Source organism: Somniosus microcephalus, chromosome 6, assembly GCF_052327205.1.
Source record: "Somniosus microcephalus isolate GS21.2 chromosome 6, FLI_Smic_1.0, whole genome shotgun sequence".
Lineage (NCBI taxonomy): Eukaryota > Metazoa > Chordata > Chondrichthyes > Squaliformes > Somniosidae > Somniosus > Somniosus microcephalus.
The window spans coordinates 187,931,177-187,948,473 of NC_140992.1; the positions used below are offsets into that span (position 1 = coordinate 187,931,177).

General features: G+C 46.0%; 1 protein-coding gene across 2 annotated transcripts in view; it reads left to right on the plus strand.

The window, feature by feature from the left end:
* Positions 1-11,903, plus strand: part of LOC147116247 (glutathione S-transferase A-like) — a 43,872-nt gene extending 31,969 nt beyond the window's left edge. Inside the window, exons 4-7 of one of the 2 annotated variants that reach the window (XM_085991033.1) lie at positions 2,431-2,549; positions 3,732-3,820; positions 10,480-10,552; positions 11,558-11,672. In XM_085991033.1, the coding sequence (XP_085847159.1) occupies positions 2,431-2,549; positions 3,732-3,820; positions 10,480-10,552; positions 11,558-11,572 (296 nt within the window). In that variant the 3' untranslated portion in view covers positions 11,573-11,672. Of the gene's footprint in view, positions 1-2,430; positions 2,550-3,731; positions 3,821-10,479; positions 10,553-11,557 lie in introns of both variants that reach the window. The other variant, XM_085991032.1, reaches the window with a different exon arrangement.
* The last annotated feature ends 5,394 nt before the right edge of the window (positions 11,904-17,297 follow it).

Sequence of the window (17,297 nt, forward strand, 5' to 3'; positions counted from 1 at the left end):
TTGTGAGGAGGCTGCAAGGGGACATAGACAGGTTAAGCGAGTGGGCAAGAACATGACAAATGGCATATAATGTGGAGAAATGTGAAGTTATCCACTATGGTAGGAAAAATAGAAAAGCAGAGTATTTGGTGAGATTGGGAAATGTTAGTGTTCAGAGGGACCTGGGTGTCCTTCTACACAAATTGCTGAAAGTTAACATGCAAGTACAGCAAGCAATTCGGAAAGCAAATGGTATGTTGGCCTTTATTACAAGAGGATTTGAGTATAAGAGTAAAGATGTCTTACTGCAATTATATAGGGCCCTGGTGAGACCACACCTGGAGCATTGTGTACAGTTTTGGTCCCCTTACCTAAGGAAGAATATTCTTGCCATAGAGGGAGTGCAACGAAGGTTCACCAGACTGATTCCTGGGGTGGGGGGATTATCCCATAAGAACATAAGAAATAGGAGCAGGAGCAGGCCATTTGGCCCCTCGAGCCTGCTCCGTCATTCAATAAGATTATGACTGATCTGATCTTGGGCTCAGCTCCATTTCCCTGCCTGCTCCCCATAACCCATCACTCCCTTATTGTTCAAAAATCTGTTTATCTCCACATTAAATATATTCAATGACCCAGCCTCCACAGCTCTCTGGGGCAAAGAATTCCACAGATTTACGACCCTCTGAGGAAAAAATTCCTCCTCGTCTCAGTTTTAAATGGGCGACCCCTTATTCTGAAACTATGCCCCCCAGTTTTAGATTCCCCCATGAGGGGAAACATCTCTGCATCTACCTTGTCGAGCCCCCTCAGTATCTTTTATATGTTTCAATAAGATCACCCCTCATTCTTCTAAACTCCAATGAGTATCGGCCCAGCCTGCTCAATCTTTCTTCATAAGTCAACCCCTTCATCTCCGGAATCAACCTCGTGAACCTTCTCTAAACTGCCTCCAATGCAAGTATACCCTTCCTTAAATAAGGAGACCAAAACTGTATGCAGTACTCCAGGTGTGGCCTTGCCAATACCCTGTACAGTTGTAGCAGGACTTCCCTGCTTTTATACTCTAACCCCCTTGCAATAAAGGCCAACATTCCATTTGCCTTCCTAATTACTTGCTGTACCTGCATGCTAACTTTTTGTGGTTCATACACAAGGACACCCAGGTCCCCCTCTACTGCAGCATTTTGTAATCTCCATTTAAAAAATAATTTGCTTTTTTCTTTTTCTTACCAAAGTGGACAACCTCAGACTTTCCCATATTATACTCCATCTGCCAAAAGTTTGCCCACTCACTTAGCCTGTCTATATCCCTTTGCAGATTCTTTGTGTCCTCTTCACAACTTGCATTCCCACCTATCATTGTATCATCAGCAAATTTGGCTACATTACACTCTGTCCCTTCATCCAAGTCATTAATATAGATTGTAAATAGTTGAGGTCCCAGCACTGATCCCTGTGGCACCCCACTAGTTACGTTTGCCAACCGGAAAATGACCCATTTATCCCGACTCTCTTTTCTGTTAGTTAGCCAATCCTCTATCCTTGCTAATATATTACCCCCAACTCTGTGAGCTCTTATCTTGGTCAGTAACCTTTCATGTGGCACCTTGTCGAATGCTTTCTGGAAACCCAAATACACCATATTCACTGGTTCCCCTTTATCTACCCTGCTCATTGCATCCTCAAAAACTTTTGTGTTCTATACCTCTTTCCATAAAACCCAGTATTCCATTAACTTTTTTTTAGGCCATATCAACTTTAGGTGCTGCTTTTAATATTTGTGAACCCGAATTCCCAAATCCCTCTGCTTTTCCCCCCCATTCAATGTACCACTTTGCACTTGCTGATATTGAATTACATCTGCCACTTTTTTGCCCATTTCCACCATCTTACCAAAATCTCCTTGCAGCTTCCTTTGGTAATCAGAATGATTTACTGTTCCTCTAATTTTAATGTCTTCTCCAAATTTTGACAGCTCTCCCACTAAACCCTATATCCAAATTGACGTACATTGAACAGAAATGGTCCCTGAGTGGAATCCTGTGGGACACTGCAGCCACTGAGCCCTTTACTCCTACACGCTTTCCTCCCTGCTAACCAGTTCTAATCCAGTTTTCTACCCTCACAACTGCTCTGTGTCATGAGCATTCGCTGAACAAAAGACATGAGTGACAAACTGCTGCAGGTCTGAGTTTTGCTACTCTATAATCTATCTTTGAAGTTCTAGCTCTTTATTCTGTTGACAAAAGGTCCTGCTGGAAACCTTCCATCTTTCAGATTCTGCTTGGACATTTCATGCATTTTCTGACTTGATTAAAATAATTAATTCCCGGCATTGTTTTTTCTCTTGTATTGCCAAAATTGGTAGACATTTTTTATTGTACCATTTGAATGTGGATGCAGATATAGAGCACTACCCTATGCCAATATATTCTGACCTGTTTACAGGGTCTGTGGTCTATTACACCTGGAGGGTTCCAGAAAACGAGCGTCACGACTCCGCTGTGGAGAGGAACAAAAAGGCACTGAATGCAGAGTTGATGCTGTGGGAAGGATACCTTGAAAAGGTAAAGAGGGATGAGTGTGTGCTCTTGGGCATTTATGGAGAAGCTGTCAAAAGGGAAGCAAAACACTCTGGTAAACTGAAGCAGTGTCTGGTGTTGCTGCGTGTTTTTTGTGACTACCTGGATTTGGCCTAATGAGGACTGCCAATTTTAAATTTGCTTTTCCATTTTTAAGCAGCAGCTGCCATCCATCTGATTTTTCTTTCTCTCTCTCTCTCTCTCTCTCTCTCTCTCTCTCTCTCTCTCTCATATATGTTAGATTAACAAAGGTTTGCACACAAGTTTGCAACCCAAAGTACCTTGCATTTGTGAAGCTTTAAGTTTCACATAGTGGTTGTGATGGTGGATACTCCAATTGTAGCCCTTGTGTATGTGCGTGCTGATATCTTGTTGCAAAATGCCCATTGTGTACATATATTCTACTATTGCCATACTCTTTGTTGCTTCCATATGCCAGAGAGCATTGAGTGGGAATCCGATGAGGTTGTTCCATCTCTAGTATTGAGCCTGTTGTAAAGGTGGCCTGATAATTGTCTGCTTCATCTTTACTGGCTAACACAAGCAAACATGATCTTTTCCAGAAACTATTCCCAAAGATTTATTCTGCAATAGAATTCCCACTGCTCCAACGGGTTTGTTTTCCCTGACCGAGTTGTTGAGGCTATGTTAGCAGACCAGGCTATCTAGGTTTAAGTTTGCTCACTGCTTTCAAGCATTTGACTGCAGATTGGCTAGAGGTGCTTCATGACCATTGAAGCCCAGTGCTGGCTGCCTCCATTTTGATGGTAACCAAATCTGTCTCATTGGTTGTTACTACCTAGGATTTCAATAAAGCATCTTGGTGTGAAATTTTGTTTTGTATCTTCTTGAAATTGTGATGGGGAGGAAACACCCAGTAACTCAGTTCTAGATTTACCATCTGACTCACTACTGATGGGAGTAATGAGGTGATGAGTTGGTTTAATCCTCCCCGTTTTTAGTGTACTTGCCTGGGTATATCTTTGTTCTATTGGTATAAATATACTAAGTCTATTGGCAACACTGATTTTAAGAGTGGCAAAGTGATCCCAGCTACTAGGTACAGAAACTGTTGAAGTGGTTTATGGAAGGTGTCACTGTTTCACTACCTAAAGTGCTGGTCTGCAATCTCACACTAAACTATCAAGGTTTTTTTTCCTTTTCCAGATAGGCCCAGATTCGTATATTGCTGGGAAGAACTTCACGATGGCTGATGTAATGCTGCTCCCACAAGTGGCCTATGCTGTTCGCTTTGGGTGAGTCACTACTACTAATGAGTGCTTCAATTGAATGCCAGTTGTCTGCATTTCTTTTGCTGCTATGGTTAAAAAAGAAATAGTGATATAAAGTCCAACTCCTGGAACTTTATTTAGAGTTATGCAGCACAGAAAGAGGCCCTTTGGCCCATTGTGTCTGCGCCGGCCATCAAGCCCTATCTATTCTAATCTCATTTTCCAGCACCTTGGTCCGTAGCCTTGTATGCTATGGCGTTTCAAGTGCTTATCTAAATGCTTCTTGAATGTTGAGGGTTCCTGCCTCTACCACCCTTTCAGGTAGTGAGTTCCAGATTCCAACCACCCGCTGGGTGAAAAAGTTTTTCCTCAAATCCCCTCCAAACCTCCTGCCCCTTACCTTGAAACTATGCCCCCTGGTTATTGACCCCTCTACTAAGGGGAAAAGTTCCTTTCTATCTGCCCTATCTATGCCCCTTATAATTTTGTACACCTCAATCAGGTCCCCCCTCAGCCTTCTCTGCTCTAAAGGAAAACCACCCCAGCCTGTCCGGTCTCTCTTCATAGCTGAAACACTCCAGCCAGGTAACATCCTGGTGAATCTCCTCTGCACCCTCCAATGCAATCACCTCCTTCCTAGGGTGGCGACCAGAACTGCACACAGTATTCCAGCTGTGGCCCAACTAGCATTTTGTACAGCTCCATCATAACCTCCTTGCTCTTGCCTTCATTAGCTGAGGCATAGAATATAAGTATCCCATATGCCTTCTTCACCTTATCTACCTGTCCTGCTGCCTTCAGGGATCTATGTACATGCACACCAAGGTCCCTCTGATCCTCTGTCCTTCCTAGGGTCCTACCATTCATTGTATCTTCCCTTGCCTTGTTAGTCCTCCCAAAATGCATCACCTCACACTTTTCAGGGTTAAATTCCATTTGCCACTGTTCTGACCAACCCGTCTATATTATCCTATAGCCTGAGGCTTCCCTCCTTGCTATTTACCACTGCAAACTTACTGATCATACCTCCTACATTCATATCTAAATCATTAATGTACACTACAAACAGCAAGGGACCCAACACCGATCCCTGCGGTACACCACTGGACACAGGCTTCCAGTCACAAACAACCTTCGACCACCACCCTCTGCCTCTTGCCACTAAGCCAATTTTGTATCCAATGTGCCAAATTGCCCTGGATCCCATGGGCTCTTACCTTCTTGACCAGTCTCCCATGCGGGACTTTGTCAAAAGCCTTACTGAAGTCCATGTAGACTACATCAACTGCTCTACCCTTATCCACACACCTAGTCACCCCCACAAAATTCAATCAAATTGGTTAGACATGATCTCCCCCTGACATGGCCATGCTGACTATCCTTGATTAATCCTTGCCTCTCCAAGTGGAGACTAATTCTGTCCCTCAGAATTTTTTCCAATAACTTCCCTACCACTGATGTTGGGCTCACTGGCCTGTAATTCCCTGGTTTATCCCTACTACCCTTCTTGAATAATGGTACTACGTTAGCTGTCCTCCAGTCCTCTGGCACCTCCCCTGTGGCCAGAGAGGTTCTGAAAATTTGTGTCGGAGCCCCTGCAATCTCCTCCCTTGCCTCACACAGCAGCCTGGGATACATCTCGTCTGGGGATTTATCAACTTTTAAGCCCGCTAAAACCACTAGTACCTCCTCCCCCTCAATGCTAATTTGTTCAAGTATATCACAATCCCCCTGCTGATTTCTGTGCCTACATCATCCTTCTCCATAGTGAACACAGATGCAAAATATTCATTTAAAACCTCACCTACATCTTCCGGCTCTACACACAGATTGCCACTTTGGTCTCTAATGGGCCCTACTCTTTCCCTGGTTATCCTTTTGCCCTTCATATACTTATAAAGCACCTTGGGATTTTCCTTTATTTTGCCTGCCAGTGTTTTTTCATGCCCCCTCTTCGCTCTCCTAATTTCTTTTAAGTATCCCCCTGCACTTTCTTACTCCTCCTAGGGCTTCCACTATTTTTAGTCCTTTGTATCTGCTAAAAGCCTCCCTTTTTTCCCCCTAATCCATTCTTGTAAATCCCTTGACATCCAGAGTTCCCTGGGCTAGTTGGTTCCCCCTGCCCGCTTGACCTTTTACGGGAACATGTTGGCGTTGTACACTCTCTATTTCCTTTCTGAAAGACGCCCACTGCTCTGATGTGGATTTTCCTACAAGTAGCTGATCCCAGTCCACTTTGGCCAGATCCTGCCTTATCACATTAAAATCGGCCTTCCCTCAATTTAGAACATTTATTTCCGGTCTATCTTTGTCCTTTTCCATGACTACCTTAAATCTCACCGAATTATGGTCACTGTCACCAAAATGCTCTCCTACTGACACTTCTACCGCTTGCCTGGCTACATTCTCTAGAATTGGGTCCAGTACCGCCCCCTCTCTTGTAGGATTTTCTACATGCTGGCTCAAAAAGTTCACCTGGATGCACTTTAAGAATTCTGCACTCTCCAAGCCTTTCACACTCTGACTATCCCAGTTAAAATTAGGGAAGTTGAAATCCCCTACAATTATTATCCTATTATTTCTACACTTCTGAGATTTGCCTACATATCTGTTCTTCTATCTCCCCCTGACTGATTGGGAGCCTATAGTACACTCCCAGCAAAGTGCTTGCCCCCTTTTTTGTTTTTAAGTTCTACCCATATGGCCTCATTAGAAGAACCTGCTAAGATATCATCCCTCCTTACTGCAGTAATTGACTCCTTGATTAATATTGCAACACCCCCTCCTTTTACACTCCCCTCTCTCTCTCTCTCTCTCTCTCTCTCTCTCTCTCTCTCGCCTGAAGATTCTATACCCTGGAATATTGTGCTGCCAGTCCTGCCCCTTCCTCAACCATGTCTCTGATAGCAACAATATCATACTCCCATGTGTTCATCAACACCGTCAATTCATCTGCCTTACTCGCAAGACTCCTTGCATTAAAATAAATGCCATCCAGCCTTGCCATACTCCCTTGTACCATTACATATTTGCTCTGCCTTCCAGGCTGACTTGTTTTTTCCTCTATTTGGCTGTGCATCACCCCCTACTATAGCTCCACTCCGTATCCCATCCCCCTGCCAAGTTAGTTTAAACCCCCCCAACAGCACTAGCAAACCTCCCCACAATGATGTTGGTCCCGTTCCGGTTCAGGTGCAACCCGCCCGACTTGTATCACTGGGTCCCACCTTCCCCAGAAATGGACCCAGTGATCCAGGAAACTAAAGCCCTCCCTCCTGCACCAACTCTTTAGCCACGCATTCATCTGCTCTATTCTCCTATTCCTATACTCACTAGCGTGTGGCACCGGGAGTAATCCAGAGTTTACAACCTTTTGAGGTCCTGCTTTTTAATCTGCTACCTAGCTCCCTAAATTCTTGTTGCAGGACCTCATCCCCCCTTTCTACCCATGTCGTTGGTACCATTGTGAACCACGACTTCTGACTGTTCGCCCTCTCCCTTCAGAATGCTCTGCAGCTGTTCAGTGACATCCTTGACCCTGGCACCAGGGAGGCAACATACCACCCTGGAGTCATGTCTGTGGCCGCAGAAACGCCTGTCTGCACACCTCGCTTGAGTCTCCTACCACTATTGCCCTTCCACTCTTACTTCTCCCTTGTGCAGCTGAGCCACCCACAGTGCTGTGAATTTGGCTCTGGCTGCACTCCCCAGAGGAACCATCACTTTCACCATTTTCCAACACCGAAACTTGTGTCGGCATTAAACTTGTGTATTGGCATTAAACTTGAGTAAAAATTAGATCAGTATCAAAGTTGGATTCCACAAAAAATCTCATGGTCAAATTGGAGTCTTTAGTTTTGAGCAGAATTGAATTTCCTTCCCCCGCCCCTCATTATTTATTCTGCACGCTAGTATTTGAGTACTTGAGACCAATAGTATTGATCGATTCAATCTTTGGGCTGAGCAGCCCTCAACTTCATTTTTAAAGTACATTGGTGACTGTAGTGGTACTAATGTGCTGCTTACCACTTACTGCAGTGAAACCCTTGGGGAGAGAGAGATCACCCTGAGAAGTGAGGCTCCAAAAGGAGCTTGTCATAGTCATACAGCATAGAAAGAGGCCCTTCGGCCCATCGCGTCCGCGCCGGCCATCAAGCCCTATCTAATCTAATCCCATTTTCCAGCATTTGGTCCGTAGCCTTGTATGCTATGGCATTTCAAGTGCTCATCCAAATGCTTCTTGAATGTTGTGAGGGTTCCTGCCTCTACCACCCTTTCAGGCAGTGAGTTCCAGATTCCTACCACCCTCTAGGTGAACATTTTTTTCCTCAAATCCCCTCTAAACCTCCTGCCCCTTACCTTGAATCTATGCCCCCTTGTTATTGACCCCTCTACTAAGGGGAAAAGTTCCTTTCTATCCACCCTATCTATGCCCCTCATAATTTTGTATACCTCAATCAGGTCCCCCCTCAGCCTTCTCTGCTCCAAGGAAAACAACCCCAGCCTGTCCAGTCTTTCTTCCATAGCTGAAGTGCTCCAGCCCAGGTAACATCCTGGTAAATCTCCTCTGCACCCTCTCCAAAGCAATCACATTCTTCCTATAGTGTGGCGACCAGAACTGCACACATCTTCTCTCCACATTGTGTGTGCTTTTGACCAGAGGAGTGGCACCCTATCTCGCCTGATGCTCAACTGTTTGCATTGAAGACTTGACTTGATTCTTTCTTTGCAGTGGTTAATGGGATTGCTTAGCACTAACAGTAATATCAATCCTGCCCCTGATCTGTAACGAAGACCTTCATGGATTTCATTTGGAAGGTCTAGTTTGTGTTGAGCCTGTTCTCTGGGTTAAAATGTAACCATAGATGGGTTTCTAACATTTACTGAGGAAAATGAGGACTTGAGAGCTGATGTTTCAAACCAGCTTGGGAGCAAGATCGGCGATTAATTATCTATACTAACCTCTTCTGATAATTGACTTTGTTGGACTGCCTGCTTCATAAATTGCTGATTACTACTGTCTGAATAAAAATACATATTGGGAGTGATTTGTTAAAAACAAAATGTACATTTGGAAATGTTTTAGTTGACACCACTGCAAAGATTGTAGTAACAATGGGCTGGATTTTCTCAATGGGGAGCTTTTGGAGATGGGACTCTCACTTGGGTTTCAGTCCCGCCTCCATCGACTTGTGGCCAACCCACGCTACTTTCCCTTGATTGACCTAGTTAAGCCTGCCCGGCGGGTTTAGCAGGCCAATTAAGGGAAAGCTGGTTACAGGTGATGTCAGCGAGTGATTCATCTGTCGAGAGCTTTTGACAGATGAAATGTCAGTGTTTGACGACTCTGTGAAGCTGTCACACGGACAATCTGTCCTCCAAGTTGAGTCCTTCCACTCAGGCTGAGTTAGAGAGCTCTCCTGAGCAGAAAGCAGAAGGCTGCAGCTTTTGACAGTTCAGCGGCTATTCTGCTTTCTGTGCTGGTGAGCTGAGGGACTCCCAAGATATATCTGTCTCTGTCCAACCCCCACAGACCGACGGCCCGCCTCGCTGGCCCGAGCGAGGTTCGGAGCTGTCAAGAAGCCCACACTTCAGGGCTGAAAATGGGGATTGTCCAAAAAAGTTCCATTGGCACTAATTCCCTACCTGGGTCGGGTACCCGCCTCCTGGGAAGATGGCACGGAGGTGGTTTGGGGGCAGGATGGGTACCCGCCTCCAAATTCTGCCATTTTCCCGCCAGTCTCTCCTCCCTAGGGCTGGCAAAATCACCCCCTTTGTTTCTGCCCTGGATTTATTTAGAAATGTTACTTGAGATCTGCTGATTGCTTAGGTGAGCATATGTATTGAAGTACTAAGTCATTCAGACCATGAAGGCCCCAGGTTCAATCCCTAATCTGTAATTAGTTAGCTGATCTTGGTTTGGAGGGGATGAAGGTGCTAAAATTGATTATAGGAAATGGGGAATTTTTATTTCTATTCTTGATCAGTATCCTGTGCTCCTCACTAGAGTTTGTGTGGAGAACTAGGTCAGACTTGGCTGAGTGTGCCCCATTGGACAATCAGCCACCACTGTCTTGACTTAATTGAGTGACTACAGCAATATGACACTGCCTTTTGGGAGAAGAGAAAGGCATGTGTATTCGAGTTGCCAAATTTTTAAGAAATGTATTGGTCCATGTCTAGGATCACTTGTGCTGTAGTTGATCTTTGCTCACCACTTCAACTCCACAGTGCAATGATTGAATTCCTAAGAATCTGAATTTCCAGTAAACTGGTGTAATGCAGGTAGAGACTATTTAGACATCTGGTCGTTTCCCTGCCGGCAATGTTGGGCATACAATGGGGTAGATTTTCCCGAACCTGTCGGGAAGGTGTGACTTCCCCTTTCGGGTTTTTGACCTGCCTACTTCGACGTCCGGCCAATCCGCGCGATTTTCCCTTGATTGACCTTGTTGAGCCCGCCCAGCGGGTTCAGCAGGCCAATTAAGGGCCACCTGGCAACAGGTGACGTCACAGACTGAAATTTCATCTGTCAAGAGTTCTTGACAGATGAAATATCGGCGTTTGACAGCTGTTTGAAGCTGTGAAACACTGACAGTCTGAGTTCTTCCATGAGTCATTCTGCACAGACTCAGTTAGAACTCTTACCGGCACTCAAAGCTGAAGGCTGTCACTTTTCACAGATCACAGCTGTTCAGCTTTCAGATCCGGCTGAGTGATGCGCTCCCGACAGCTACAGGAAGAAAGGCTGTGAAGGTAAGTAAAAGTTCTTTACACACTTTAGACACACCAAACACACTTACCTTTACACTCATGCACCCATCACTCACCTGAGCGCCGACATTGCGACCCCTCCAACTTCTTCAACCCGACGGCCCGCCTGCTCTAACCTGGCGTGGTTTGGAGCCATTGGGAAACCCACACGAAACCCCTCAAAATAGGGGTTAGGCTAAGAACTGCCTGTTAACTACCTGTTAACAGGCAGTTAATTGGCACTAATCCCTTCCCGCCTGGCTTCGGCGGGTCCCAGTGCAGGGCGGGTACCCGCTGCCCCTGAAACTTACGTGGGGCGGGGTTTTGGGCGGGATGGTGTCTGGACCCCCAAATTTGGTATTCCACCCCCCCCCCCCCCCCCCCCCCAACACACATCTGAAACCCTGCCTGACGGCTCCATAAAAATCTAGCCCAATGTATCTGGCTAAGCATTGTAATTTGATGTAGGGCAGCCCTGCCTGCCTCCAAAAGCAATCTGTGCCCCAACACTGCATATTATAGTCCTTTTGTTGCTTATTGAGTTTCTAATTGTTAAACTGTACACTATTCTAATTCTAGTTTGGGATTCTTTTTGAGGATAGTTCTCTGATCTAGACTAGTTTAAATGGTAACTCAGTCCACTTCACTTATTCAAGTTAATGGAAGATCAGGCCAACAAATGTAGGCTGTATATAATGTGAAGTCGTGGAGCACACTTAAGACTGTACCACAGAATAATGACAGATCTCCAAACTTCCCTCTTTTTTGCCATTGGGAAGGTTTTCAGCAAAACTTATTGGGGTGCTGAAACGATTATATAAAAAAAAAAACAAGTTGTGGTCTTTCCCACCCTACAGTAGCTGGCTCCAAGGCAGCACTGGCACATATGTTCTCGAGTGGTGGGTGTGTTGGGAAATAATTTTTGTACAAAGCGCTGCCATGAAAGCCACTTTTATTTATAAAAAAAAAAAAAAAAAAAACTTTTTCCTCCCTGTTTTAATTTTGTAGACTGTCAACGGATAAATATCCCAAGCTGATGGAGTACTACAGTAGAGTGAAAGAGCGGCCGAGCATCCAGGCTTCATGGCCTCCCCATTGGAAGGAGAGCCCTCCAACCATGGACACATTGCAGGATGTCTGAGTTCCACACAGGAATTTTTTTCTTAATTCTATGCCCTTCATTCATATCAAGTAACGGACACCATATAAGCTACTCCTGTTGGCCTTGACATTAACAAATTATCAGCTGTAGGAAAATGTAAGTCCTGCACACAGACTAGTTTAAATCTGGCACCGTGCAGTCTGTCTTTGTTGTTGCATTAAACCTTATTAAACTGTTCTGGTAACAAATGCATCTCGTCTCATCCAGTACATTCATCTCCATCTATACCAACTTAATGGTAATTTGGCTGAGTTTAATACTCAAATGGATAACTATCTTTTTTAATATTTGCTCTTGGGATGTGGACATCACTGGCAAAGCCAGAATTTTGTTGCCCTTGAAGGTGGTGGGGGGCTGCCACCTTGAACTGCTGCAGTCCATGTGGTGAAGGTTCTCCCACAGTGCTGACGAATAGGCGTTTCTAGGGTTTTGGAACAGCAATTATATATCCAGTTGAGATGGTGTGTGTGACTTTGAGGGGAAACCTGGAGGTGGTGGTGGTGTTCCCATGCAGCTGCTGCCCTTGTCCTTCTAAGTGGCGGAAGTCGTGTGTTTGGGAGGACTGGGTGGCTGTATTTTGGTAACTAGAAGTTGCAGGAAAAGGTCGCGAGAGTCCCCGGGCAAATTGTACCCCCTTGTCTCTATCTCCAATCCCGGACCAGATCTATTTTCCTCCAGTTTCTTGTCGCGAGGCTTCAAACCCTGTTGAAAGGAATGGATTACAACCATTGATGAGGTTGCACTTGTGTTTTCAAATTGCTTTGTGTCCTGTTTGGATCCAAAGTGCTGACCTGCAAAAACCATTAATTTCTAGTACTTAACAGAATGAGTGAGTGAGGAACGGCTATTGGCCTTGCATTATTCTATTCTTTGTGTTCAAGGTGCATGTCTCTCCACGTGTGTTAAGAATTGAACCTGCCACCTATGGTACTGTACCACATTAGCCAGGTGTGTACAACACATGCCCTGTTACTTTTTTTAATCGCAACCACTGCTCTTCAGATATCTCCCAGTAGGAGTATTACCCTGCTGTTTTATTGCTGCAAGTATACTTATGAAAACTCTGCTTTTGTGGCTTCTCTATTTTGCGGGAGGTGGGGGGAGGGAAAGAAGAAAAGTCTGCCTGCAATGCTACTGTTAAGAAGGAGCTAACCTTTTTGTATGCTTGACCACCAGTCCCAATGTCAGCAGTTAGGTAGCGGTATGGTAAAATCTGTTTGTGTAAACTGAGCAACTATCTGAATGGATTCCACATTCCTTCAACTCTGGCTTCTCCTTCCTTTCCCCACCCTCTTTTTTTTTTGCGCCTCCCCCTTTGTTGGCCCTAGCCAACTTCCTTCAGCCACCATTGGAGGCCATGCCTTCAGCTGCCTAGGTCCTAAGCACTGGAATTCTCTCCCTAAGCCCCTCCACCTCTCAAAACCTACCTCTGATGAAGCTTTTGACCACCTGTTCTGATGTCTCCTTCTTTGGCTTGGTGTCAATTTTTGTTTCATTCCGCTCCTGTGAAGCGCATTGGGACAGTTACTACATTTAAAGGTGCTATATAAATGCAAGTTGTTGTATATGTATACACTTGGTTGTAGCTCCCCTTGCCTGTAGCCTACTGTGAAATCAAAGTAATTGTGTTTGGGTTGACCTATGCCATACTACATTGGGCATTTTTTGTTTGAAAGCAAAAGCTGCCAGCTGTAATAAAACTAAACTTTGAACAGGACATGGAGCTGGTAACTGATGTTCGGCTGTTGGATTTATCTTATGTGCGGGGACCTATACAACTGCTGCCTTCTGCAATGAAAACTAGCACCTCCGAGTGGAGGCAAAGTTGTTGCAAGATTGTACATTGTGAGTGAGAAACTTTGCCCACACAACGGTCAACTGGCCTCCGTTCCTTTCTCGTTCTTTTTGGGTACAAAACCATTGAGCAAACAAACTTGGTTTTAATGGTTATGCTTTCAAGGTGCTAATTTAGCTGCAGTAGTGTATTAAACTGGTTATCTCGGCCCACTTCCTCACATCGCTCTCCACCCACTCTTCTCTCTTTTTTACCCCCCCCCCCCCAGCCAACCCTACTTCCTTCTGTCCCCACCCTGGAAAAACCTCTCTCCCAACTCTCTTACAACTGCACTTTTACAAAATCCTAACTGTCCAGCCTTTGGCCCTCCCATTCACCACGACATTTCTGCAGCTACCGAGCTGCTCAACCACACCCTCACCACCACCTTTGCCCTAGTCCCTATTTAAAACCATTATTCTCTCTCACCCTGGCCGTTCCCCCTGCTACGGCCCATATCTTCGCTCCCTTAAGTCCAAGGGACGCAGACTTGAACAGATATGGCGGACAATTGGTTTAGCCATTCACCACCAGATCTGGCTGGACCACATAAAGCACTATTGGATCCTGCTCTTGTCTACCAAAATTGCTCACTATTCCAGAATCATTCTGGAATGCAAAGAAAAACCCCGGCTTCTATTCTCCATTTCCTAAACCCCTCTCACCTGTCTCTTCCACCCTCCCCTCCGACAAGTGTGAGCAGCTCATGGACTTCTTTATCTCTAAGATTGAGACCATCCGATCAGCTGCCTCTGCCACTTCCCTTCCTTCCCCTAGCCCACCAGCCCAAACTTCCTCTAAGGTTCCTCCCTGCCCTAGCCCTGAACTCTCATCTTTCTCTAGTTTCTTTCCGATCTCATGACCTCTCCACGCTCACCTTGTCCCGGAGGCCCACTTCCTGCTCCCTCAACCCTATTCCTGCAAAACTGCTGACCACCCAACTTCTTTTTCTGGCTCCCATGTTTGCTGAAATTGTTAACAATTATCTCTCCTCCGGTACTCTCTCCCTCTCCCTCAAATCTGCTGTCATTACCCCTCCTCAAAAACCCAACCCTTGACCCCTCCATCCTTGCAAACCACTGCCCCATCTCCAACCTCCCTTTCCTCTCCAGTCTTTGATCATGTTGTCGCCTCCCAAATCAGTGCCCATATTTCCCGCAACTCTCGGTTTGAATCTCTCCAATCAGGTTTCTGCCTCGCCACAATACCAAAACTGCTCTCAAAGTCACAAATCAGAATCAGAATCAACTTTTATTGTCATTGTTAGTGCACAAGTGCAGTACAACGAAATGTAGGCTTGCGGCTCCCGAGAGTGTACATTTAGATTAAGACATTTAAACATTCAACAGACATTTGGCTTGTAATACATTAACATAAACATAACCATAATAAAGTGTATTGGCAGATGTGTAGGCTTTAGAGTCACCCTGTGTGACTGTGACAAAGGTGAACTATCCCTCATCCTACTTGACTTGTCTGCAGCCTTTGACACGGTTGACCACTCCATCCTCCTCCACCGTCGTCAAGCTGGGTGGGACTGCACTCGCCTGGTTTCTTTCTTATCTATTTAATCGTAACCAGAGAATCACCTGCAATGACTTCTCTTCCTGCTCCTGCATCGTTACCTCTGGTGTTCATCAAGGATCTATCCTTGGCCACCTCCTATTTCTCATCTACATGCTGCCCCTTGGCGGCATCATCCGAAAACAAGAGTGCCAGTTTCCACATGTACACTGATGACACCCAGCCCTACCTTGCCACCACTTTTCGCTACCCCTCCACGGCCTCTAAATTGTCAGACTGCTTGTCCAACATCCAGTTCTGGATGAGCAGAAATTGTCTCCAATTGAATATTGGGAAGACCGAAGCCATTGTTTTCGGTCCCTGTCACAAACTCTATTCCCTGATCCTCTCTAACTTTTACCGCTGCACAATAGAGAGCATCCTGACGAACTGTATCACAGTATGGTATGGCAGCTGTAGCTACTATGACCGGAAAGCCCTGCAGCGTGTAGTCAAAACTGCCCAACGCATTACCGGCACCCGGCTACCGACCATAGAGCACATATACCAGAAACGCTGTTTACAGAGGTCACGGTCCATCATAAAAGACCCTACCCACCCCAGCCACAGTCTGTTCACCCTCCTGCCATCTGGGAGACGCTACAGATGCATTCGCACCCGTACGACCAGATTTGGGAACAGCTTCTTCCTACTGAACTCCACAAATAAACTCTAAAGCCTGCACATCTGCCAATGCACTTTATTATGTTAATGTATTACAAGCCAAATGTATGTTGAATGTTTAAATGTCTTAATCTAAATGTGCACTCTCGGGAGCCGCAAGCCTACATTTCGTTGTACTGCACTTGTGCACTAACAATGACAATAAAAGTTGATTCTGATTCTGATTAACTCCATCCCTCTCCCTAACATCTGTCTGAGGCTGAACCACACTGTTCGCAACCTTGGTGTCATATGAGCTTCTAACCACATATCCGCGGCGTAACTAAGACCGCCTATTTCCACTTCCGTAACGTTGCCCATCTCTGCCCTTGCCTCTGCTCGTACACTGCTGAAACCCTCATCCTTACCTTTGTTATTTCTAGTCTTGACTATTATAATGCACTCCTGGCTTGCCTCCCACGTTCTACCCTACCTAAACTTCTTTTACAGTGTTAAAGTAGCTCTACCCCATCAGACCAGCATTGTGGGAGCCAGATTGAGAGGCTGGCCGGCTGTCGTGTGGGCAGGCCTGAGATCGTAAAGGCTGGGGTGAGAACGGAGACCTTGGGTGGGGGTGTGAAGAATAAGATCGCGGGGCGGGGAACCAGTTTGCTTGGGGCGGGGTGGGACGTACTCCTGCTGCTCCTGGGCTGCGAGCAGTGCTGGATAAGTACTTGCTGCCAGATCTGGCCAATCTCCCTCCAGCTGCCAGGTTTCTCGAGCCCTGGAAACACGACCCGCAGGCGTTGCATCTACATGACTGCTACAATGTGAGGCATGTAGCCTCATTAAAATATTTAAGTTACAGGCCGGACTTTGGAGAGCAGGTTGGTTTCCGTTCCCACAAACCCATATCCGTTAATCCGGCCCCAACCTACCTACTTTTGAAACGTTAAATCACCTCCCAACCACTGTTCCCTTAAGTCACAAGTTTGACTGGGCCGCGCAGTAAACAAAACCCTCCGCTCAGGCTCACAACAGTGGGGGGGGGATCTTCAATAACACAGCAAAGTCACAACGGCCAAGGAAAGTATCCAAACCTTCACCACACGGACTGCAGCAGTTCAAGAAGGTGGGTCATCACCGCCTTCTCGAGGGCAATTCGGGATGGGCAATAAGTGGTGGCCTTTCCAGCGATGCCCACATCCCATGAACGAATAAAAAAAATCAAGGGAGGGGCAGGACCTCCCCTGCTCTGACTGACAGCCCGCTCCACCAATCACCGCCCAGCCTTCTGTGACTGGCGTTGACTCTCACTAATAGCTATGTGGGCGGGGTGGGTCCGGTGGATGAGCCAATAGCAGGTAAGAGGGAATGGGAGCGGGAGCTGGATGGTTTGCCTGTGGATGACTAGCCCGGGACAGGCCATAAGGAGCTCAATGAGCTGAAGGATGTGGGCAAGATATTAGCAGCAACCTAGTGACAACCAAGAATATTTAAAGGGTTAGTGTCGATATTAAGTGCGACTGGTTCTGGATTCAATAGTCCGCATCTGGAGTATTGTGTACAGTTTTGGTCGCCCCATC